The sequence below is a fragment of the Pantherophis guttatus genome, chromosome 4, assembly GCF_059756535.1.
Source record: "Pantherophis guttatus breed Tessera chromosome 4, ASM5975653v1, whole genome shotgun sequence".
Lineage (NCBI taxonomy): Eukaryota > Metazoa > Chordata > Lepidosauria > Squamata > Colubridae > Pantherophis > Pantherophis guttatus.
In genome coordinates this window covers 136696757-136722150 of record NC_142066.1, presented here as the reverse complement: position 1 = coordinate 136722150, position 25394 = coordinate 136696757, and the positions used below count along the sequence as shown (strand labels likewise).

General features: G+C 38.0%; 1 protein-coding gene across 4 annotated transcripts in view; it reads right to left on the bottom strand.

Moving 5' to 3' along the window:
• CDK14 (cyclin dependent kinase 14) overlaps nt 1-25394 on the bottom strand; it is a 223714-nt gene that overhangs the window by 150357 nt on the left and 47963 nt on the right. For 2 of the 4 annotated variants that reach the window (XM_034402352.3, XM_087892861.1), the window contains exon 3: nt 1024-1269. In XM_034402352.3, the coding sequence (XP_034258243.1) occupies nt 1024-1269 (246 nt within the window). Of the gene's footprint in view, nt 1-1023; nt 1270-12634; nt 12768-12853; nt 13038-25394 lie in introns of those variants that run through there. The other 2 variants (XM_034402353.3, XM_034402354.3) reach the window with 2 other exon arrangements.

Genomic DNA, 25394 nt, shown 5'->3' with positions numbered 1-25394 from the left:
CTCCCTCAGAGGCCCTCCGGAGGCCTGAAAGGGCCCATTTCCCAGCTCCCGGTGGGACAGGAAGTGACTTTTTTTGCTGTCCCCATCCTCCAGAGACTCCTAGAGAGGCGTGCCAGGAGCAGGGGGCAGGGGTTTGCATGCGCAGGAGGGGCACATAGAATTATGGGTGTGGGCACGCACACGTGCGAACCTTCCCCACCCACCCCTCTCCTGGCACGCGATGGCAAAAAGATTAGCCATCACTGGTATAGGGCCTTCTGCTTGAGCAGGGGGTTGGGCTAAAAGACCTCCAAGGTCCCTTCCAACTCTGTTATTCTGTTATCTAAATTTGCATTTAGAGAACATACAACTGTACTATTTTAGTACTCAGCGCTATCCGTTTTGCTACTTTTGCACCAGTTATGCAAATCTATTCAAAATTGATCCATATAAGAAGATCCTTTGATATAACAAGACAGTTAACCAAGCAAGCAAAAACTACTTTCAAATACATAATTTCCATTTTCCTCAAAATAATGCCCTCCTTCCACAGCCTCCAATGAAGACATTGCCTATTTAGACATAACCTGATGGTTACAGATTGATGTAATACTCATAACATACTGGTTCATTCCCATTTTTTTACTTTCATACAGGTATCCCTTAGGTTAATGATTGTTGTGATAGTGATAGTAAAGTAGAATTTATCAAAAGAAATATTCATGACTTATCAAAACTAAATCTATATTCCCATATGGCTCAAAGATTAATCACCATTTTACTTTTATACTTTAATTAATATTAATATTAATATAAGCTGCAGAAAACTCTGTAATAGTCTTAATTGACCTTGAACTATTAATTAAAAAAATTAAAACTATTTTATTTTAATACTGATATTTAATCTGAGAAAACACTGACTTTTAAAAATAGACATACTTTCACAGGATCATTTGTATTAAGCAACACTGCTATTAAAATACCAAACATCTAAAACTTGTTTGAAGAATTTAAAAAAGATAAATACAGCGTGTCTGGACTCACAGAACTAGGACTGGAATGCCGTCTGATTTTAGGAGATTCCTTCTCAGCTGATGAAGATTTGAAGTTAATGCAAGCGTTGTTCTCTGAATGCACCCTTTTTACTTGATTATTTGGCTTCTCAAATGGGTCAAAAGTGCTTTGTGTCCTCTGAACTCTGACTTTTTTGTCTTCTGGAATTGTGTCCAAGGGTTTGATCACAGAATCCATTCCTTGGCAATTCCGTGTGGACATCTTTGTGACGCATATCTAAGAAAGGAGACAAAATGTTTTTTAATGCTTATTTCATTTCCTAAAATACTTTTATGGCAGACAAGAAAGTATACTCCTACATTCCATAATTCTTTACAGATAGTCCCCAACTTAAGACCATTATTGAGCTCCAAATTTCTGTTGCTAAATGAGATATTTGTTAAGTGAGTTTTGCCCTTTTACATCCTTTGTTGCCTAGTTGTAACTGCAGCTGTTAAATTAGTAACATGGTTGTTAAGTGAATCTACCTTCCTCAATGACTTTGAGGCTTGTCAGAAGGTCATAAATGGTAATCAAATGACCTGAATACTGAAACCATCATAAATATGAAACAATTGCAGAGCAATTTTGATCACGAGGACCATGTGGAAGTTGCAATGGTCGTAAGTGTGAAAAGCAGTCATGTAACCTTTTTTAGTGCCATTGTGACTTTGAATGGTCACTAAATTAATGGTTGTAAATCAAGAATTTTTTTATATAAAATAACCCTGAATTAAAGTATGTATGCATTAATGACAGCAAGGTTACTTAGAATGAAAAAAATGGTTTCCAAAAAAGTAAACATTGGAAAACTGATAACCTCATGTCTAATAAACCATTGTGACTTTTATACGCAAATTTATATATTTTTCTTCTCCCCAATTTTTCATTATATTAAATGAAACCACAAGCCTAGGAAACATCAGGATTAACCCTTTAGTTTTCTATAATTAAAAGTTAATAAAATATTATTATCTGAAAACTTCTAACTTCTAATTGTAGCACATATCACATTATAAGTGCGAAAAAATTCATGTATTATTACTTACAAAATCAGATACTCAGTCCAATATTCGAAAGTCAATAACACACTTTAAATCATTCATCTAATTGTTTAAGTGGACATAAATAGAATTGGACCATGTTTCAGTGGGGAGCAAGTATTTGTGAATATGTCATACAAAACTACAATGAGCTGAAGACCATTTTTAATGTTAAAATCCTCCAACCCCATCCTGAGATATTTTTTAATAAAAAGCTTTCCTGTATAAGCAGGAGACTTTCTAAAATTATTTTCTATCACTCCATTCCTTACAATTTTTTAAAATGATTTTGTCACTTTACTCAATTTACAGTACTTAGATGATTTTCTGAGAGCATCATTTTTAATACTGAACAGGAATGGAGTGGTCTAGTCAGACAATAATCTAGAAGAAATACTGATATGATCTTTCCAATACCGTATTTTTCGGACTATAAAATGCACTGGACTATAAGACACACCTTAATTTTTGGGGAGGAAAGCAAGAAAAAAAGAATTCTGCCTCTGCCTACCAGCATCAGGATCAGCCGCATCCTCACTTCCACTCAGATTTTGATAATGAGTAGCACAGATCTTTTTATCCATTTAAAACAAATCCTATCACTCTACACGCAGTGGGTAGGGTAGGGTGGGGGATGATTTTCATGAGGGCAGAAGAAGGACTTGGCACTGAAGGCTCCAGTCCCGAGACACCCCCATTTCCTGCCTATAGCTGTAGGCGTTGAAAGCCTGGCTTTCTCGCAGCAAGGCCCCATAGAGATGCAGCACTTCAGTCATCCTGGACGATGGCATCTCATAAACACGGTCCCGGGCTTCCCCGCAAGCTCCCTGCACCTTTGTTGCCTCAGTCAGAGCCTGATTCCAGAAGCGGCAGAGAGAAGTGTGGAGGTCGGGACTTGGTTAGCAAAGCAGGCGCTGCACAGGGGGCAGGCAAGGTGCTGTCACCCAAAACCACTGTTGCCCTAATCTGTGCTGGAGATCTCTGCTGCCTCCCCAATTCCAAAAACAGGGTGTGCAGAGGAAAAAAAGAGCATCATGTTTTTGGGCGGTTCCAGGCAGCGGAGATCGCAGCAATAGTGTTTTTTGCCTTAAAGCTCCTGCACAGTGCCCAGCAAGCCACCAGTTCCTTGAAGATGCAAGGCCACTCAGCACACCTGAAGCCTTTATGTGATCTGCATGGACCACCACCGTCACCCTAGGCTGCTCAGCAGCCATGGAGGCAGAAATCTTGGGAGGTTAAGGAGAAGTCTGCTGATGTAGGGAGTGGGAATCTCCAGTCCTCGCACAAGTTGTGAAGGCAGCCATCAGAACTACTGGAGCCACTTCCAGACAGACCCTGGGAGGACTCAGAACTCTCAGTGGCTAAAGGGAAGAAGAAAACTCTGGGCACATTGAGAAGACACACACTCCTGTTGCTGGAAGAAGGGGAGAAGGGCTGCTTCTCCAGCAGTCCCCCCTCCCTTCCCTTGCACCTGCACTCCTCCCTCCTCAGCCACCTTCTCCTCCAAAACGGTCTTCGTTCTCAGAGGGGCTCCATCCAGTGTTGAGGTTGGTTCCCACCCTTGCTCTCTTAAACTGAACTGCACTGTGCTTTTCTGACTTATTGATAAATGATCCTGGGAGAAGTGGTGCTGATCCATTTTGGGTGGTTTTGCTTTTGGGGCTCCTGCTTGGTTCACCTCCCGGGCGTGGAGAGGTGTTAGGCAGTGGCTCCTCACATTGCTGGGGAATGAAGTCATTGTGGCCATTGTCTCCCCTGAGCTGCCCGATAGGCGGCCAGAGGGGGGACCAGCCATAAACCGTGGGGCCCACCTCATTCATCAAAGCCGCCAGGCATTCCCCCCCAGACCATCGCGAAGAGGTTCATTCCTCAGGCTGTGCCCTGACCCTCCCCACAGAGCATGCAAGGGGTCTCTTCAGGGAAAGCAAGTAGTCCCTACAGATCGTAGGAGCACCCCGTTACATTTTCTGGAAAAGAACTTCTCAGTAATCGACGCCCTCTTTCCCAGCCGAGTCTCTGAGGCACCTCTCACTTGCAGGAGAAGAAAGAGGAGGGTGACGTAAAGCAGCGCAAGCTTAAACCAAAGCCTCTGAGTAATTGGGAAAGAAAGCCAGGCTTCCTACAAAATAGAAAGGTAATCCAGGCCGAAGAAGGAAATCTTTCCTTCCAAAGAAGGAAAAAGAGCATCACCTCCATGCATTGCGTTTTCGAGCGTTTTCCTCCTTGATGCTTTTTGCAGAGCCACACTCCCTCATGAAAACATGGGAATGGTGGTTTTTGGCCGGTTCCAAGTGGCACCCTATCTCCCAATGCCACCCATCTCCCAGCGTGCAGAGACCGAAGATGTGATGCTCATTTTTGGCAATCCCCATCGCCTGGAACGGCAGTTTTTGGCCGGTTCCATTCTGCTTGAGGAATCAGGCTCCGACTGAGGCAACAAAGGCGCAGGGACTTTCCTGGAAGCCCGGCACTGTGTTTATGAGATAGCAGTGTGCAGGATGACTGAAGTGCTGCGTCTCTATGGGGCCTTGCTGTGAGAAAGCCAGGCTTTCAACGCCTTTGGTTATAGGTAGGAAGACAGGGGCGTCTCAGGAGTGGAATGTTTGGTGCCAAGTCCCTCTTCTGCCCCCGTGAAAAACATCCCCCACCTCACTCACTCCAGTTAAATGCGCGTAGGGTGATAGGATTTGTTTTAAATGGATAAAAAGATCTGTGCTACTCATTCTCAAAATCTGAGTGGAAGTGAGGACGCCGCTGATCCTGATGCTGGTAGGCAGAGGCAGAATTCTTTTTTTCTTGTTTTCCTCCCCAGGTGCAAATTGGCAATTGCACCTGGGCCATAGAATCACCAAGAGTTGGACATGACTGAATGCATAACCTCAACATCATTTAAAGGTAATACAATATAAAAATTCCATCAAACAATTGTAAGAAGCATTAGCAGCAACAAATACATAAAATTTTCATTTTAACAAATGAAATTAATCCAGTAACTACAGAAACTGGGCAAGCAACAGAAGAATAATCTGTCATGTAATTTTGATTTTTTGACTTTTTGTTAAGTTTCTGTTTGATTTTGGTGACCTAACTGTTTTTTTTTTAAATAGACGAAATTATTCCCATGGTTAACAAAGGAGTTAATATATTGTAAGCTACATCATGCAAGATTTGTTCTGTCAACTGGCCTTCAACAAAAAGAGCTTTTTAAAGCAGGCATCTGCTATCTAGGAGTCTTGGAATCTACTGACATTACCTGAGTCACTGTTGCTATACTTTAGTCAAACACAGGCAGTGAGTAATATGAGCATTTATACTGAAGCACAAGGAGGGAAAACTTTCTGTGTACTATCAATTTTCTGATCTGCAGGAAGTCTAAAAAGCATTACATTCCCATTGTAGAGAACACACAAGGAGCAAACTGTACAATCTGCTTTCCAACACAATTTTAGCTGAATTTCAGTTGCATGAATGAACATTCCATCCTCATAGACACAGATGGAACCATTGGCTGAAAGCCTATACACACTTACACACAAAATAGAAGTACTTCTTGTTGACAATGTTTCTGTAAAGGAAATTTATTTCTGAAAGGCCTCATTTCCAAATGTCAAGAAAGATGAAAGTACTCGTTTTATAATTTCAAGAGCCTTATGTTAAAAGTTGAGATTTCATTAACTTTATATTATCTAGCTTTCTCATAACATGTGAGGGCACACCCTTCCCAAGTTATTTCCAGTACATTAAGCAAGTCTGTTTCCTATTTTCTAAAAGAAATAATATTAATAAGTTTAGCCTTGCCTCAAGAGACTTCATTTCTCATAACCAATTTTGAAAGATGATCCAAAACTGAAATGAGGAAAAGGTCCTGAAAACTGACTTGCTTAAAATTACATCACATTTTGGAAAACATAGCCAGATGAGGTAAATCTTTTTTGTATCTAATATAACCCATGACAACCGGAATAAACATTTGAATATATTTTGATTACCGTATTTTCCGGCATATAAGACGACTTTTTAACACATGAAAATCTTCTCAAAAGTCAGGGGTTGTCTTATACGCCGGGTGTCGTTCTCCTGTAACCAGGCAGACCAGCCCAAAAGTCTCTGACGAGCCTTAAATGGCTCTGACGATCCAAGCCCTGACGATCTGCTAATCAGGCAACTCAGTTGGGATCGCCAGAGCCATGGAGAAGGAAAAAACTTTTCTCCTTTCACATGGCTCTGACGATCCAAGCTCTGACGATCTGCTAATCAGGCAACTCAGTTGGGATCTCCAGAGCATGGAGAAGGAAAAAAGTTTTCCCCCTGCAGCTTGCTTACCTTAGCTGCTTGCCTTGCTTCGCCTTGCCTTGCTTCACTTGCCTGAATCCATTCCATCAGCAAGCATCTCCCTGCCTGCAATCAAGCAGGCTGGGAGTTGTGGACTTCAACTCCCAGAATTCCTCAGCCAGCAAAACAAAGCTGGCTGAGGAATTCTGGGAGTTGAAGTCTACAAGTCTTAAAGTTGCCAAGGTTGGAGACCCCTGTTCTATTGGGTAAGTTTTTTTCCCCTTTGGGATCTTTTAAAAAAATAGTCAATTGGGTTTTTTTTTAGTTGTTCTTTTTTAGACCTAGCCATTTAAAGTTTAGGAAGTTTTAAATTTAGCTTTCATATAAAAATAAAAATAAAATAAAATAAAATATTTGTGCAGCTTTCTGAGATTTAGTATGTTTTTGTAGTGTTTCACTCTAACTACACAAACACACAAAATCTCACAAAGCTGTATGTGGAATTTTGTGTGTGTAAAGTGTGAAAGTTGGGTTTTTGGGCTTTTTGTGGCTGTGTGAGATTCCTGCTTGTTTCAGGGGCCATTTTGGGTCTAGCACAGCTGCTTTTACATTGTTGGTGAGCCTGTTGTGTTGTGTGTGTGTAAAGTGTGAAAGTTTTTTTGGGGGGAGGCTTTTTGTGGCTGTGTGAGATTCCTGCTTGTTGCAGGGGCCATTTTGGGTCTAGCAAAGCTGCTTTTATATTGTGGGTGAGCCAGTTGATGTTTTTTAATTTTTATTTGGTGTGCATTGGAAGAGGGGTAGTCTTATACGGCGAGTATAACCCAAACCCTATATTTTAACAGGAAAATTCGGGGGTCGTTTTATACACCCAGTCGTGTTATACGCCAGAAAATACGGTACTCCAAAATATTATTTGTTTCTACTTTGTGATATTTCAAATATTAATTTTAATCACAATACCATATCGGTTGAATGTGCAGCCCTGATATAAACAAAAAAATTGTTTGCGATTCAGGACCTAATTTTTTACTAATGCAAGTAGAACATGAGATTACTCTTTCTGAGTGTAGGCTATTTTTCTTAGGCTTCATCTTGTGTGGTATGGCAATTAATATGCTGGATTAAAAACAGATTTAGTCAGGTAGAAGTTCATCTCAGTGAGTAAAACTGGACCAGCCTCTCTCTCAGCCCAACCAATCTCATAGGATTGTTGTTAGGTAAATCTGGAAGAGAGGGGCATTATAGATACTATCTTGTGGGTCTGTAGGAAAATAATAGGATATAAATATTACAAATAAATATAAAAATATTTTTAAGAAATTAATCTGAGATGAAAATATTCATAATCCACTCTTTTAGTTAAAATGTGTTCAGTCTCAGCCTTTATAGTAACTCTTTCCCTATGAAATAAACAGACAGATCAATATCACTCTAGGAGGTTTAATGAGTTCTGAGTCACTTTAATATAGCATTTCATATCATTTTTGGCTTATTATTGTTGTTTGTTTTATTTTTTTTCTCATACTAACAGTCATATGAAAAAGAAAGAAAATCAAATTAGAAGATTCCATAAGATCAACAATCCTTAAAACAGCCTACATACATATAGCCTATATAATCTACTGTAAGATTAAAATTATTTTTAAATTGTTACAAAAGAATGGTAGCTGTTGACTTTCTATGACAGATATCCAAATTCATATTTCAGCTTTGCCCCCAAAGCTGCTCATATACGGATACGTTACATCAAAAATTACTTTTAAAAGAGGAAAAGACTTCAATAAAAGATAACACTACAGTGAAAAAGAAAGTTTACCCTCTTGAGTTCTGTGGTTTTACATATCAGGACATAGTAAAAATCATCTGGTCCTTTGCAGTTCTTAAAAGTAGGTAAATACAGCTTCAGAATAAACAACAACACATGGCATATTATTAAAACATTTGTTTTACAAAAAAGAATCCAAAATGAGAAGCCATGTGTGAAAAATTAAGTATTGTAGAACCTCTGGTCATGACCATAATTCATTCCATAACTGATCGAAATCAATTTGGTCGTAACCTGAACCTAATTTTGGAAATTTGGCACTTACAAAAAAAAATGGTGCAGAACTGGAAATCAGCCATGGAAAAAAAAATTGTGAATTTTTTGGTCAGAACCCGTTTTTGTCATGACCAGAAGCGTTCGTGACCAGAGGTTCTACTGTATATCTCATGATTCAATAGCTTGTCTTTACCAGCACTAACTTGAAGTAATTGTTTTCTGTACGAACTTTATCGGTTTCTCACATCGTTGTGAAGGAATTTTAGCCCACTCTTCTTTATAACATTGCTTCAATTTTTTGAGGTTTATGGGCATTTGTTTATGCACAACTCTCTTGAGGCCCCACTACAACATTTCTATTGGGATGAGGTGCCATTGCAGCACCTTGTTTTCCTTTTCAGCCATTCTGTTGCAGATTTGCTGGTGTGCTTCTGACAATTATTCTGTTGCATGCCCCAATGTTGGCCAAGCTTCAGCTGTCTAACAGATGGCCTCACATTTGATTCTAGAATATTTTTGAACTGCTAAGAACCAGATGATTTTTGTTATTTTCTGATACGTAAAACCACAGAACTCAAGAGGGTAAACTTTCTTTTTCACTGTAGTGTTGTCTTTTATTGAAGTCTTTTCCTCTTTTAAAAGTAATTTTTGACATACGTAAGTTATCCATATATGAGCAGCTTTGGGCGCAAAGCTGAAATCTGGCTTTGGATATCTGCCATAGAAAGTCAACAGCTATCATTCTTTTGTAACAATTTAAAAATCATTTTAATCATACAGCAAGTTATATAGGCTATATGTATAGGCTGTTTTAAGGATTGTTGATCTTACAAGATCTTCTAAATTAATATGAATATGTTTCTATCAAATATTTAGAATCAAACATGGTATATACAAAATAAAGAAAATGATGTATCAGGGTAATTGTACAATTTTATAACATGGATATATGAGACGAGTGTGCTACACCAGTGGTTTTTTCCAGCTTTGCAGACCAATGGCAAGGGGGGGGGTTGTTTCAATGTGAATGGCAGCCAAGCACACAGCTCCATTTGCTCGCACGCCATTTTTGCAGCCCAGTTCTGAATGGGCTATGGCCCAGTATTGGGCTCTGGCCTGGGAATTGGAGACCTTTGTACTATACCATACAACAAATATTTAGAAGGAATACAATTCAAAAAGCAGAATAAAATTTCAAGGTCTTTTTAACAGGTTTTTAAGTGAAGAAGGGACTATCACAACTCTGGTGTCAGCAAATAGAAGGATCCGTCTCTCATACCCATTACTGATCTCTCCATACGTCATCCTTAGTGAAGCATGCAAACCAATGTCTGTATTTCCTGCGTCAGATGAGGAGAGCACATCTTTCTCCTTTATCCTGGTCACTTTTTACAGAAGCACAATTGAGAGCGTTTTAACAAAACTGCATCACTATTTGGTTTGATGGCAGCAGTGCCTAAAATAGAAAGTCCATTCAGAGAGTGGTAAGGACAGCCAAGAAGATTATAGGAAACTCGCTTCCTGTCATTCAGGTACTGCTTATAAACACTATGTGCTTAGAGCCCAAAACATTGTTAGAGACCCCACAAACCCACATCACGGTTTGTTTCTGTTGCTCCCCTCTGGGAGGACGTTTCGAAGAATTTCTAGCAGGACTTCCAGATTCTGTAACAGCTTTGTTCCCTATGCTATCCATCTGGTAAACTTGCAAGATTTGTTTCTCTCGCCATATACAGGTATGCATCCAAACTAGACTGTGTTATTATCCATGTCATATAATATATGTGGTACATGCATAATTTTGTATGTATTTATTTATCTTGTCATGTTTATGTTTATATGAGAGATGGAAAACCTTTGAAAACCTTTCCTTAATGGAAACCTGAATGCAACGTAATTTTATTTTAATGTATGCCAATTAGTGTACATTCAAAGTGACAATAAAGTTATTCTAAGTCTACCAAAAATACTCTTAACAGCAGATACATAGATACAAATCTTAGTTCAGCCTTTCAGTTATTATAAATATAATGATTGATCAATCATTAAAATTGCTTTTAAACTCTTAAATCTCCTAAACTTTTGTGAGTATGCTAACATCAATATTTAGTAATATTTTATAAAATATTGTGGCAGACCATGTAATGGAAATTGAGTGCTGATGAATATTCAGACTTTTGGCCCCTATTAGCATCAAGAATGCTGCATTTTGGACCAAATAAACTTTACAAATTGTCTTCAAAGTCAATACCATTAAAAGACCCACTGTAGCAATCTAATTTATAGATCATGTATAAGTTTCTATAATTCATAATTAATAATCATAGGAATGTAATATTTATGCAACACAATTTTGGTGGGCTTTTTTCCTAGATCTATATATATATTTTATATATTAATAAAATAATTGCACAATCATAAAGCCTACAAATAACTAGAAGCTCATGTAGCTTAATTAAGCACAAGGAAATAGTCATCATCATTTACATTCTATCATTAAATTTAAAAAGTAATGCAAATAACTATTATGTCATATTGACATCTTATTTCATAAAACAATAAAATATCACTTAGAACCTATACATAGCAAAAGTAATTATTCCACTACAAATTAATGTGATTAATGTTCCATATAGAAAACTAATTTTTGTTTCAGTGAAATAAAATTTTGGTCAGCTAGGAGAAAAGGCTGTTTTTGTCATTCTCATTTAAGAAAATATGAGCAATTTTAATAATATGTTTTAATTGTTGATATTATTGCATGCTGCCCAGAATCACCTATATGGGAGGCTATATATATATTTTTAACTAGGTAGCTAAGTAGGTAGGAGGTAGGTAGGCAGGCAGGCAGGCAGGCAGACAAGCAGACAGGCAGACAAACAAACAGATAGGATTAGTCAGTCAGTCAGTCAGTCAGAGAGAGAGAGAGAGAGAGAGAGAGAGAGACAGACAGACACACACACACACACACACACACACACACACACACACACGTAATAAATGTCATAAGGACCTAACTGCTTTTCTGTAAGCATACCTTTTATGCTTATATATATGCATATGGTGAGAGTTGATATAACATGGGAGACTCTAGTTTCAATAGGATTTGTCATATAATGTGCTTAGGATAAAGAAAGGAACAATTTATTATCTGCCATTTGAAATAGACAATACATTATTACATAATTAAACTTAAATATAAATTTGTCACGCTATTTCCACTGGAAGTATTATCCACTGACTTCAGAAATCCCTCAGATTCAAACTTTCTCCATTACTTAACATTCTAAATTTGAACTTTCAAAGAAAAATAATAAAAATATTGATAGATGTTTCTTAATACATCTAAGTGCTAGCAGAGCTGCTCTTATGAGCTCAATGGAAACAATTGCAGATATCTAGATAACAGGTAACATTTAATTAAAATGAATTCCGTGACTTCTTTTTGCTACAATCCACTTATCATTCTATTCATAAGCAATACGAAATTTATATAATACACGTTCCAAATAATGAGATTTAATCTTAATTTTAAACATAGGTGACTTGACATTTTTGAATATTGAATATTCAACATATTTAATATTCCTTAAATATTCCACTAATATCTAATACGCTGCTAATATTTCCATGCATCCATTTCAAATATTTTAGAACATCAATATAAAGCTTACGCACAGGTAATGAACCAAACATTTCTGCTGACCTCACATCATTTGGCATTTCCTTCAAGGCTCATTTCAGTGTAGTACTGAAATTCACATTAAGGAAAGCCTCTAATTTACTGAAGCTATTTATTCCATCTAGATCCAGCATGACACAGACTTGTTTGCAGTGATGAAAAAGTGATTGGTCATATCTTTCATCCATTTGTCCCAGAGGACACTCAACCAAGCATATATGAACAAAATTATCTATAGCACTCTTTCTCCAGTCCAATAAAACAGACTCTGGAAGAAAGATGCCCAGTTCTTTAAACGTTCCTATTATTTTCACAAAAAAAGAGAGATTTCTTCCTTTAATCCTCAAGGAATCTCAAAACAGAATACAATCTCTTGGGTCATTTTGAACCAGCTACGATGTTCATCTCACTTGATTTTAAGAATATAAAAGAAAACAGAAAGAAAACCAGGCATGCACACAGAATGAAATAGCACTTATATAGCAAATGATAGCCAGGGATCGGTTTTGCTAAGATAACTCAAATTCAATTTATCCTGCTTTATAAACAAGCATACAGCCTTACCGTTTTGGTAGTAGAATGGTTCTTGTTAGATTCATCTGTAACTCCTTAACATTCCTCTAAGAACATTTCTGATTGCAATCAGGCCAGACTCATTCATAGCAACTGAATTCACATCTTTCTGCACTAGCAAGCTGAAATGGTACGGCTGAACTACGACTAAGAGAGGGGGAAATTATAAGCAGAAAAACAAAGAAATCCCTGAAGACAGAATATTCTCACCAGAACTGCAATGTAGAAGGTGTCAACAATCATCAGGGAAAGAAATGCATCTGTCTAAATTTCATTCCCAGCTCATGGATATAGGAAGGAAGGTTTCGGGTTGTCCTTTTTCACATAAATTGTGATGGACTTGCCTGTGGAGTTCCCAGGAAGACATTCTATTCAGGCTCTGCAGCAGCACTGCAGCCAATACATATGCTGTTGATGGGGTAAAGCTCTGTGAATATTTTTGACTTAAGAATATTTAATTGACTCCACAGAAATCTTTTAATGGAAGAATAAGCTGCAAATGAAGTACGTACTAGCATCACTCTTATAAAATGCTGGAGCAATAAATTAAGATTATAACTAATTATAGTCAATTTGACTGTTTTCCTTGTATCAAACAGAATGAAAGCCTGTAAGTCACAGAGCAAAGAAAAAGCATGGCATTTTAGCATACAATTATGTTTAAAAAACAGAAAATTATCATCTGGCACAAAACCAGTAAATAAAGAAAATGTTTAAAGTTCATTCCTCACTAGCCAAAGGGGCCACACAAGTGATCATATAATAAATGTAATATAATAGTCCTTTTAGGATTATTATTTAAAATTCAGGACACCTATAAATTTTATTATATATAGTAGCAATTTCCTAAAAGTAAAACACATGTTTTCTGGTTTCAAATTGTCACCAGGAATGAACACCATATTAATTATCCTTGAATTTAATTTCCTTTTATGATGCATTTAACTCATTCTATTATTGGTAGCTTAGATGCACAGACATTTCTCTTTTATTTGTTATAGATTTCTAAGCAGCACTGCTTTTGGTCGAATAGCAAAGATTCTAAAAAGGTTAATAAGATCCAAAAACTGCTCAAAGTCATGTGCATTGAAAATAATTCACTTAGTAAAATATGGGTATATTGATTAAATGTACCCAAATACACATTTTTACTTGAAATACTAGACTTCTAATCTGGCAAGAACAATTTTAGTGCACTTCAATATAATTCTCTTGGTGTGGTTTGGTCTAAAAAAGAATGCACTGAGGTATCTATGGAGATTTTCAATCATCCAGGTTATAGTTTTCACAAAGGTGCTTTATCAAGAGGCAACTGGACATTCTTGAAGACATTTCTCATCCAAGAAGCTTCTTCAGTTCTGACTGGATGGTGGGGAATGGAAAGGTTTATACTCCTTGTAGGCAGCTGGTCATTTGCATTCTTTTAGAGAGTCGTTGAGGCCACTTGGAGGTTCATCTGTGTCCTCAGGATCACCCGAGTAGGGTAAATGGGTGTGGAACCTTCTTGGAACTGCTGAAAGGACTGTGTTGTATAATGGAGATAGATGATGATGATGTATCCTCAACGATTCTCTAAAAGAATGCAAATGACCAGCTGTCTGCAAGAAATATAAATCCTTCCATTCCCCATGATCCAGAGCTGAAGAAGCTTCTTGGACGAGAAGCAAAACGTCTTCAAAGAAAAACAAAGTCCAGTTGCTCTTGAAAAAGCATCTTTGGGACAATGCACGGGGGTAAGTTAGTTGACAATATTGCTAAGGGGCCTTGCTAGAACTGAAAACTGATCAACAGATAGAAAGCATAAATTCAAACAATGAAAGAAATCAAGAATCCTGAATACGTCTTAGACTTGATTTGAATTTACCACAAAATATGCAAAAATCCAGTCACATGACTATCCTTATGGTTGGCTTAACATATCGACTAGAATCTCAATCTATTGAATTTCTTAATAAAATGGCTAGGGAGTGTTACCTAGGATTACAAACTCTCATTGTACTAATGCCACATCTATATTATAACGTCTAACATTACTGCTAGTGTTTGGGAAGGTTTGATGCAAATTTGGGAATTTGCAAACCTTCTGGAAAGCAACAGTTTGAAGACAATTGAGAAGCACTCAAATACAGTATCAGTAGCCATCTTACAGAACCAATGACCACGTTTTGTAATCATTTTGGCATAGTAAAAACAATAAACACATGAAATTGTTATCCTAGCTACTGTTAAATTTATTCATGGCAGTCTTTGAAACACAGTGTTGGATACTCATACTGTTCACAGTTTTCTTGAGAAGAAATCAAGAAAACCAGCTGTTGCAAGCAGCCATGTGAAGCCATAAATGGGCTGGTCCAGCAAGGTGTCAGCGTTCCAAATTAGGCTCTCTTCCAGTTCTGACATGAACAAGATGAAGCAAAGACCAGAAGCGTTGATTTATTGCTGAGATGAACTTTTACCTAGTTTTCTGTATGCAACAGATAGTGTTTCCTGGGGGATGAGGGTGGGGGCCACATTCCTGTGAAAAGAACGTGCCGGGACATAGAGATGGATCTGCATGATGGCCAATGGGACATTGGGGTTGGAGAGCGGAAGAGGAGGGGGTTGGAAGGAGGAGCCAGTCTGGCTGCAATTTGAATCAGGAATGTCGGTTTTTTCTGTTCTTAAATAAAAGTGATTCATTAGAGACTGCGCTTTAAAATGAAACTTATATAAGATAGCACCGAAACGCTGACAGACCCCTGGTATCGGGACAATCAACATCTCTTGACAAAAAGAGAGGAACTAGCATGGAGGGGGACAAAGCTCTATGTCCCACAGAGTTTACGCATCCTGATTCTCAAGAGGAGCCACGACGTTAAACCAGCAGGACACTTCGGGTTCCTAAAGACTCTGCACCTAGTACGAAGGCAGTTCTGGTGGCCACACATGAGAAAGGATGTAGACAGTTATGTAAAGAGCTGTACCACTTGTGCCACAATGAAAACAAGACCAGGGTGCCCGCCTGGATTGTTGCAACCAGTAGCTGAGCCAACAAGACCATGGGAGGAGATTGCAATGGACTTTATAGTAGACCTACCGAGGAGGAGTGGAAATACAGTGATCTGGACTGTAATAGACTTATTCTCCAAACAGGCACACTTCATTCCTTGTAGTGGACTGCCTTCAGCCTGTCAGTTATCCAAACTGTTCCTGAAACACATTTACCACCTACATGGAGTCCCCAGGAGAATCATCTCCGACAGAGGGGTCCAGTTCACAGCAAAGTTCTGGAGGGAGTTTCTACGATCCATAGGTTCATCCCAAGGGCTCAGCTCAGCATTTCACCCGAGCACCAATGGGGGGGCAGAAAGACTGAACGCTATGATAGAACAGTATTTAAGATGCTACGTCGACTACCAGCAGTCCAATTGGGCAGACCTCCTATCTTTTGCGGAGGTTGCATATAACAATGCTGTCCACAGCACCACGGGGCTAACCCCGTTCAAAATAGTGAGTGGCATGGATTTTGTCCCCATGCCAGAATACCCGAGGGAGCCCCCTTCCTCAGTTAGTTTGACCGACTGGATGGCAATGTTGAGACAAACTTGGGAGAATGTTAAGAGGGCGCTGGCAAAGGCGGCTCAATCTTATAAGGAACAAGCAGACAAGCACCGAACTCCCCAAAGACCATTTCAGCTGGGAGAGAAAGTTTACCTTTCCACCAAGTACTTGAGACTTAGACTCCCGAGCAGGAAATTGGGCCCAAAATTTATAGGGCCATTTCCTATAATAAAAATAATCAACCCCGTTACAGTGCAATTGCAGTTGCCACGGCTTTTGGGGAAAATTCACCCCGTTTTTCACAGTAGCCTTCTAAAACCTGTAGTGGGGTCTACTTTAAGGCCAATGCCACGTGAACCCCCTGGGCCCCTGGTTGTTGGGGGCCAAACGCACTACGAAGTGCAGCAGATTCTTGATTCAAGATGGCACAGGGGGCGCCTCCAGTACTTAATTAAATGGAAGGGCTACCCGTTGTCAGAGGCTTCCTGGGTGAAGAGCGCAAACATCCAAGCTGATCGCCTTATAGCAAAATTCCATGCAGACCACCCGGGGAAGCCGGGAGGGGGGGGTGCACAGCCAAGGAGGGGCTAATGAGATTTATCTTGTTGTGTTTTTTCCCTATGGGATAGGTGATGTCGCAGAAGTGAAGGGAGAGGGGCCGGATGTCAGCGTTCCAAATTAGGCTCTCTTCCAGTTCTGACATGAACGAGATGAAGCAAAGACCAGAAGCGTTGATTTATTGCTGAGATGAACTTTTACCTAGTTTTCTGTATGCAACAGATAGTGTTTCCTGGGGGACGAGGGTGGGGGCCACATTCCTGTGAAAAGAACGTGCCGGGACGTAGAGATGGATCTGCATGATGGCCAATGGGACATTGGGGTTGGAGAGCGGAAGAGGAGGGGGTTGGAAGGAGGAGCCAGTTTGGCTGCAATTTGAATCAGGAATGTCGGTTTTTTCTGTTCTTAAATAAAAGTGATTCATTAGAGACTTTGCGCTTGAAAATGAAACTTATTTAAGATAGCACCGAAACCTGACACAAGGATCATAAACAATAAAGAAACAATAGCAAATACAGGTATTTTATAAGACAAATTAATTCTAAGCCTTAAAAACATATTTTATGTGTGCATAAAAGTGTGTTCTTCATTTTATACATACTATACTTTATAAATGACCCAAACCATAGAAACTTATTTTACATATACTCTGAGATCTGGCTCTTTTTTGGCAACTGGCAAATTACTCCACAAATGAATGTACACATTGCTTGCATAGTTAAAACCATTGTTTTAAAAAAATATTGTCATAAAAAAGACAGTGGTTCTAAACCTGTGGTCCATGAAGCCTGGGGGGGAGGGGTGTTAATGTTACAGGGGGTACACAAAGGCTTGAAGAAATGTTATGTTATGATTTAAGTCTTGCGTTTAGTCTTGTGGGTCAGTGGCCATGATCTGTGTCCACAAAAGATATTTAAATGGGGTCCATAGTGAAGAAAAAGCTGACAATCACTAGTGTATACTATAAAATTCCCATCTTTAAATGTATAAATATATTTGCTACATTCAAATCTCATGTTGCTGATCTTTATTTTTCAAGCTGTATCTAGTTTTCTGCTGATTTCATACAGAATCTAAATCTAAAGCCCTCCAACTTCACCGTTTTAGCTATTGAAAGAATAAAAGCTAAATACAAATGAATAGAAACTTGACATAATAAAAAAAGGATTTATACCATAAGTCTCCAATATAGGCTGAATTCATTAGTGATATTTCTCAATTTCACTTTTTCCCTAAAACAAACATCAAAGTTTTAGTTTAAACACCAACCACTGCCTAACCATTTTAAAATTGATCAAACAGATCAAAAATTTTGATGCATCACTGCAAAGACTTCTAGTTCCAAAGTTAGGATTATTCTTCTGATAAATAGAGCATTTTTACAGAGCATTTATAAATAGAGCATTTTCACTGCAAAATGTCATTTGTGTTTTGGGCTAAAAATGTTCAAGAGTTTAAAGTCAGATTAATATCAAGGTGCAAAATGGCAGGTATAATTCATTTAAGGCATTAGCTTCTATGCAAACTAATAGTAATATTATATTTAAAAGTCATTTATATATATAAACTAAGCAATACTAACAACCCTACAAAGTAGGTCACTACCTTCTGCACCCCAAAAGCAAGTGCCTAAGAAATTAGAAATAGAATTTATTGGTTCACACAATCCCTTCAATCATTTCTATTTCACTTTGGCATACAAATCAAAAGTAATAGTAAAATATTAAATGCAATCTGTGCAAGCATGCAGGGAAGGCTAGCTTAGAATCTCCTTCACCGTGTCATTGTTATTATTATGGTTTGTCACACATCCAGATGTTCAGAGTGGATCTGGCATTTTTGTCTGCCTATTAAGTGCTTTCAAGGACCTGGAATAGGCAGATGTTGATATTTAATAGTGTTACAGATACTGTTGAAGAATGAAGCTGTTTCAAATAAAACTGTCTTTTGCAATTGATTGATGGTGAATTTGTCAATACCAATGGTGTTAAAGTTCAATTTTTTGGGGATTTCCCCTAGTGTCTAATACAATTACTTACTTTGACAGTCATTCTATTTCTATTTGAAGTTCTTTGTATTTTGTTATCTTCTACAATTCTTTTCAGTCTCTTGTGTTGTCTCCAGGTACTACCACATCCACTATGCAGACTTTTTTGTCTTTCTTATCGACAATTGTTAAGTTGGTGTGTTATGTGTCAGGTCCCTGTCTTTCTCTTTAATTCTGCTGTCTCTTTTGTCTTTTTCTTGTATTCTGCTGTCTTCAGGTACTTCCACATCTACTATCCATACTTTTTTGTCTTAGTTTTATCAGTTATAACTCCAACCGTGCTATTCATTAACTGGTTTGTTTCATATAGTGAGCTTATATTTGATATAACAGTATTGGCATCTTTTAATGCTTACAATTACTGTTTCTTTGGAACAAGCTTCAACTTATTTTGTTGTTTTTGTATTGTTTTAAATATTCAGTTATTATGGTTCATTGCACAATCAATCAGATGTTCATACTGGATTTCACATTCTTGTCCACCTATCAAGTCCTTCCCAAAGATCTGGTATAGGCAGATCTATACAATTATTGGTGTTACAATATCATTGCAGGATGTAAGCTGTTACAAGCTGTTATCTTTTGTAATTGACTGGTTCTTATTTGGACAATGCTGATGGTATTCAAGTGGTGCTCCTGTTATTTTGGCACTGCACCCAAGGCGCCTATTAATATTGGGACTATCTTTGCTTTCTTTTGCCACAATTGCTCTATTTCTATTTCTGTCAACTGTCCAACTAGTGACAGTTGACAGACTTGTCAACTGTCCAACCCCCAAAAAGGAAACACTCTTCAGAGCTTTGAATTCCTAAAAGTAAAACTTCATTGGATACACCATTTTGGTACTGAAGAATCAAAACTAGCTCTGGTTTTCCCATGCAATTGTTTACTTAGTTAAAGAATGGCTTCTCTTCCTTCCCACTCCTGAGAGATCACATTGTCCAATTATGAACATCATTTTGTTATAGGAACAGTCCATCTCCTTCTCAAGCACCTGAAGTGGTGACCTTGATGATTGCCAGGCTCTCACAGTTCACATGCACATTCTCAGCATTCTGTTTACCCTTCACTCATCCAATTCATTGGCAAGTTGGAAAATGTTAGTTTTGAAAGAAGCAAAGTGGTTCAATCTTGACAAACTCTTTGAATTTTGTTAGCTTCTTCAGTTGTTGTCTCCAAACACTGCCACATCCATTATAAGACTTTTTTGTCTTTCTTATCAACAATTGTTAAGTTGGGGTGTTATATGACAGGTGCCTCTGTGTTTGAAAGTCCCAGAGCAATTTAGCTTCTTTATTTTCTATGACTTTCTCTATTTTATGGTCCATCAGTTCTTGCTTACAGAGAAATGATGTTTGTTGCAGATCTTTCAAGGTATCATTGTTGCTAATTTGTCATGTTGTTGCTTGTGTTCAGTCTGTGCAATCTTCTTGCAGCAGTTAGGTCCACTGTTTCTTCAACTTCTTTACATAGATGGTACTTACTGTCTATGGTGGCTTCTCAATTCTTGCTTTGTATGCATTTGTTCTTACAGCTTGGACTTGTGCAGCCAGAATTAGCCTCTGTGTGTGACTTTCTTTAACTATCCTGCTCTTAGCCATGCCATCTTCTGCTATTATTTGCTTTCTCTGCTATTTATTTAATATAATGGCCATGTATTCCTTTGTCTTTCCATGCCTCCTTTCTTTTCTTCATGTGATCTTTCTTGTAGCCAGTTATTCAGTATGGCTGAGAGAGGAATGAATGCAATGACAAACAGTAGTGTGATAATGAGTCTCCTTGGAAGGTTCTTCTCTTTGATGTTAACCATTCTATCAGCATTGACCAGCAACCATGTCTTCCATTTTGCCATCAATCTTTGCACAAAGCTTCTGATGTTTCTACTGACTCATGTTATTTTTAGGCATTTGAGCTAATCATGTGAGAGGGAGTTAAATGTCTTTCTGTAATCAATCCATTCTACATTCAAGTTGGTCTTCCTTCTCTTGTCATTCCCAGAATTATCATGTCAATTAGAAGTTTATCTTTTGTTCCTCTGCTGTTTGGACAGTTCGGAGGGAAAGAACGTATTTTCAAATAGATGCTGTTGCGCTGCATCAGTTATCATACCAGTTCATAATTTGAAAATTGCTGGTAAACATTAACTGGCCGGTAATTGCTGGGTGTTGTCCCTTTTTCTGGATCTTTCATTATCACGTAGGTTTTGCCAGATGTTAGCCATTCTTCAATTTCACCTCCTTGCAGTATGTTGTTAAACTGCTTGGCAACATGTTAGGTGTAGACTAGTCAGATGTTTCAACCAAAATCCAGGCAATTCATTTTCACCTGGTGCTGATCAATTCTTAATCTTTCTTGCCCTTTTTCCACCATTTCTGTTATTATTCTTTCTTTCATATTAGTTCTTTCATTTCATCTTCTTTTCTCGTCTTATCGACTATCTTTAACCAAACTGTGTTCTTGTATTTGGGGGGTTATGCTATATCTGCACCAGGGGTGGGTTCTACTTACCTTTACTACTGGTTCGCAATGGGGCCACACGCACGCTCTTCTGTGCATGTGCAGACATTCTGATGATGTCGGGGTCGGTGGGCGGAGCCTCCCTCCAGTTTTACTACCAGTTCTATAGAACCAGTCTGAACTGGGGCAACCCACCACTGATCTGCACCTAGAACTGTACTGTTTCTTTCTTGTCAGGTACTGACTGATTCACTGCAGTCTCTCCATTGATGGATTGTATTTTATGATTAGATATTCTTTGGTCTTCTTGATCTTCAGCTTCTTTTCTTTCATCTGTTCTAGCTTGCTTGCCTCTGATCCCAGCTTGCTGATCTTATTTTTCAGTTTGATCTTCCATTTTGTTGGCAAGCTGTTTGGCCTTTTTGCTTCTTCATTGATTTTGCATTGCAAGTATTCAGTTATAACTGCATCTATGCTGCATATTAGCTGCTTTTTTTTTTTTAAATGTTCTGGTGCTTTTATCTGATATTGCAATATTGGTATTTTTTAATGCTTGTGCTAGTTGTTTCTTTGGAACAAGCTTCACCACAAGCAACCTTATTTTGATAGTTTTGTGCTGTTCTAGATGCTCAGTTATTCTTTGTTTCAATTTTTCGATTTTTTTTACTTAAAGAGATCTTTGTTCTTTCTGAGGTAGAGGAAAGGATGCTTAGTTTCCAAATGAAAATAATTGTAGTTCAATCTCTCTGCTGGGTTCCTCTAATACATCTAAACCCAGCTCTCCCTTGTTTGCCTCTACAGTCAGAGTTACTTCTGTGGCAAGGCTTTGATTTCTCTGCCCTGGGTAGACCTTTGCAGTTCTTCCAATCCTGCTTCTGTGAATATTTTATTTTGTATTATAAATTAACATTGATCTGTTAGCCTCTGTTGTTATTTCAGATTCTGATGCTATTCTTTCCAGAACTGGTGCATTTGTTTCAAATATTCTCTTTTTGTTGGACTTGATCTGTAACAACAGATCATTATTTATTTGTTTTCAATCACTGTATATTTGTGACTAATAAAAACCTTTCATTCCAGCAGTTTTACAGCTGCTGGCCCTGGTTGCTCAGACAACAGTCCTAAATCCTATAGTCCATTTTTCACCAGATGTCCAGGAACTCCAACAACTAGTGAGATCTTTGTTAACTTCTGTGACTGTTTCGCCATATTTTTTAAGGGAGAGACACTCTTTGTCTGATTCGTCCTTGCATGGAAACATCCCTTTTCCAACAGCCGCCACCGCTGCCACCACCAATTCTCAAAACCGGAAAGGTTGGGGACTGCTGTATTAAAGGTAATTAATAATAAATGCATACAAAGCCAGAATATAGAAGACAGCAACAGAAAGCAAATTCCACTTCTAAAAAGGAGCTGAAAAAACTGGATCGCCTATATCTGACAAACATACAGTAGATGCCTTTCCAACTTTGTATTGTTATTATTTGCTGTCAACTGAAACATATGTCTATTTTTATAATTGTCTTGCTAATTTTATATAATTCAAACTATAAATAATTCCGGAATACATCACTACTCATGTGAGTCTTATCACATCAAAATTGATGTGAAATTTCTTCAAAAGGGAATCACCATAACACAAGATTATATCACGTGAATTAGTATTGTCCTTTGAGTATCTCATCTCCAACAATGAGCTAAACTTAATTATTTACAGACAAAAAATAACGTTTATTAAATTAAAATTTTCAATTCAAGATAAGTTATGACCACTAGAACCCATGAAAATTGACAAAAGAGAACAGATTTTGACAGTTTAGAAATCCTGACTTGCCTAGCTCAGATTTAAATCAACTAATATTATATCGAGAAAAGGTTCCAAAATCCTAAGATTCTCATTTATCAATAATTATGTACACTGAAAGCATACATACCAAGACAAATTCCTTGTGTGTCCAATCAGACTTGGCCAATAAAAAATTCTGTTCTGTTCTGTTCTGTTCTGTTCTGTTCTGTTCTGTTCTGTTCTGTTCTGTTCCCAACATGTCACAAGACTAAATTTCTCACCCATCACATCAAATCATAAATTCACAATTCCATCTAATTAGTGTGCTAAATATTCAACACATCAGCCATGTAGGCCATATATTTAATGAGAGACAGATTATAAATTTGCCTGCTGGGCAAATTTAAGTGCTGTACACTTCTGACATGCAACATAGATAGAATAATTTACCTAGTAAGAGGGTGATATTAAAAATTGGAAAAATAAATAAGTAACAAATAAGTAATCTTATGATCATAATTCAAAATACAAAGGGCAAATGCATTATGAGTGCCCATGGTCATATAGTGGCTGTTAAGCAGGGATTCTTATGCAAGGAGCTAAGCTCTGCTCTATTCAACAGAATAATGACTTGCTTGTATATACTATTGTTCCTAAACCTAAACAGCTCATTACAGTTTACCATCAGAATACAACTTTTCTTGTCTTTACAGTACTAGAAATGCCACCAACAGATTAAAAATGACAGCTTTGGCTTTTACATAAAGTTGCTTTGCTTTTAAGGATTAATTTAAAACTGGGTTTTCAAGATGCATTATTTAATATTCTGGCAACTATAAATTCAAACAGATATTAAATCTAGTAGTTCCCATCTAACAACTAACATATTGGGATGCTGCAATCACATGAATAAACTTTTTAAAAGTCAAAATATAGGGTCACTGAACTTAGTGGTTTTGCATGCCAATTGATTTTTAACAAAATGTGCAAAAAGGAATACAATTTTTGTGATTACTATGAATTTTTTAAAGTATGAAAGATATTCTGCATACAGTGCTGTTTACACTCACTGTATGGTAGTCTTCTAGCATTCAAATTAGATGATTCTTTATTTTTCAAGGCCAGCAGGCTATTCATGTTAACCTACTCAATTTCCTATTTTTTTATCTTTTGCTTCCAAACCAGGCCAGAAACTTCTCTTCAAATAAATAAAAAGTATAGGGATGGGTGAATATTGCAAACAGAATATTACAAATTTAATCTAAGTGTAGATTACTGCACTGTATGTTATTTGTTAGATAAACATCAACAACTTGTATCTTGTCCTACTTTATTTATATATTGGATATTTTTCTCTAAGTTGCATTCTTAAAAAATTATTTATACTTTCTTAATGTCTAATCAGCAGATTGATGATTAATGCAGATACTAAGGAACAACATGAAAAGAAAAGAATAGAAAAGAAAGTTGAGCATCTGATTTAAAAGGTATGGATAACTGAAAGCAACAAATGGGCTGAACTGTTATTGTCAACAAAAAAAGTAGCTTGAAGTAGGCTTTATACAATACTAGCTGTATATCTGTGTTTCGCTATGAAACTATGTGATCGGGCTTGATAAATCGACACCTACAGTTTGAAAATTAATGAGTAGTTACAATCGGCCTCTCCTCTCCCCTTCTCTCCCTCAGCCTTGCCCCACAGAACCAGGGGTGAAATCCAGCAGGTTTTGACAGGTTCTGGAGAACCGGTAGCGGAAATTTTGAGTAGTTCAGAGAACCGGCAAATACCACTGGCTGGCCCCAGAGTGGTGTGGGAATGGAGATTTTGCAATATCCTTCCCCCAGGAGTGGGGAGGGAAAGGGGATTTTGCAGTATGCTTCCCCTGCCATGCCCACCAAGCCACGCCTACAGAACCGGTGGTAAAAAAAATTGGGATTTCACCACTGCCCAGAACCCTATCCTATCCTATCTCCTTTCTCTCCCTCAGCCTTTTCCCACAGAAACGTCTCCTATCCTATCCCCTTCTCTCCCTCAGCCTTGCCCCATAGAACCCTATCCTATCCCCTTCTCTCCCTCAGGCTTGCCCCACAGAAGCCTCCCCTATCTTATCCCTTGGCTGCTGCTGTGAAAGTAAAACTGAAACTGAAACTTCTCTCCTTTGCTTGTTTTGCATTTGGAACAGATTTCTTTTCAGGTGGAGAGGGGGAGTAGAACTCCTTAGCATCAGAGGGCTGTTTGGAAAGTGAAACAGTATTTGCTGTGTGAGCAAGAAGGAGACAGGAAGGAGCCTGGCCGTGGCTTAGCTCAAATGTTCTATATTAAAGCTGCTTCCTGCTGTGAAAGTAAAACTGAAAGTGAAACT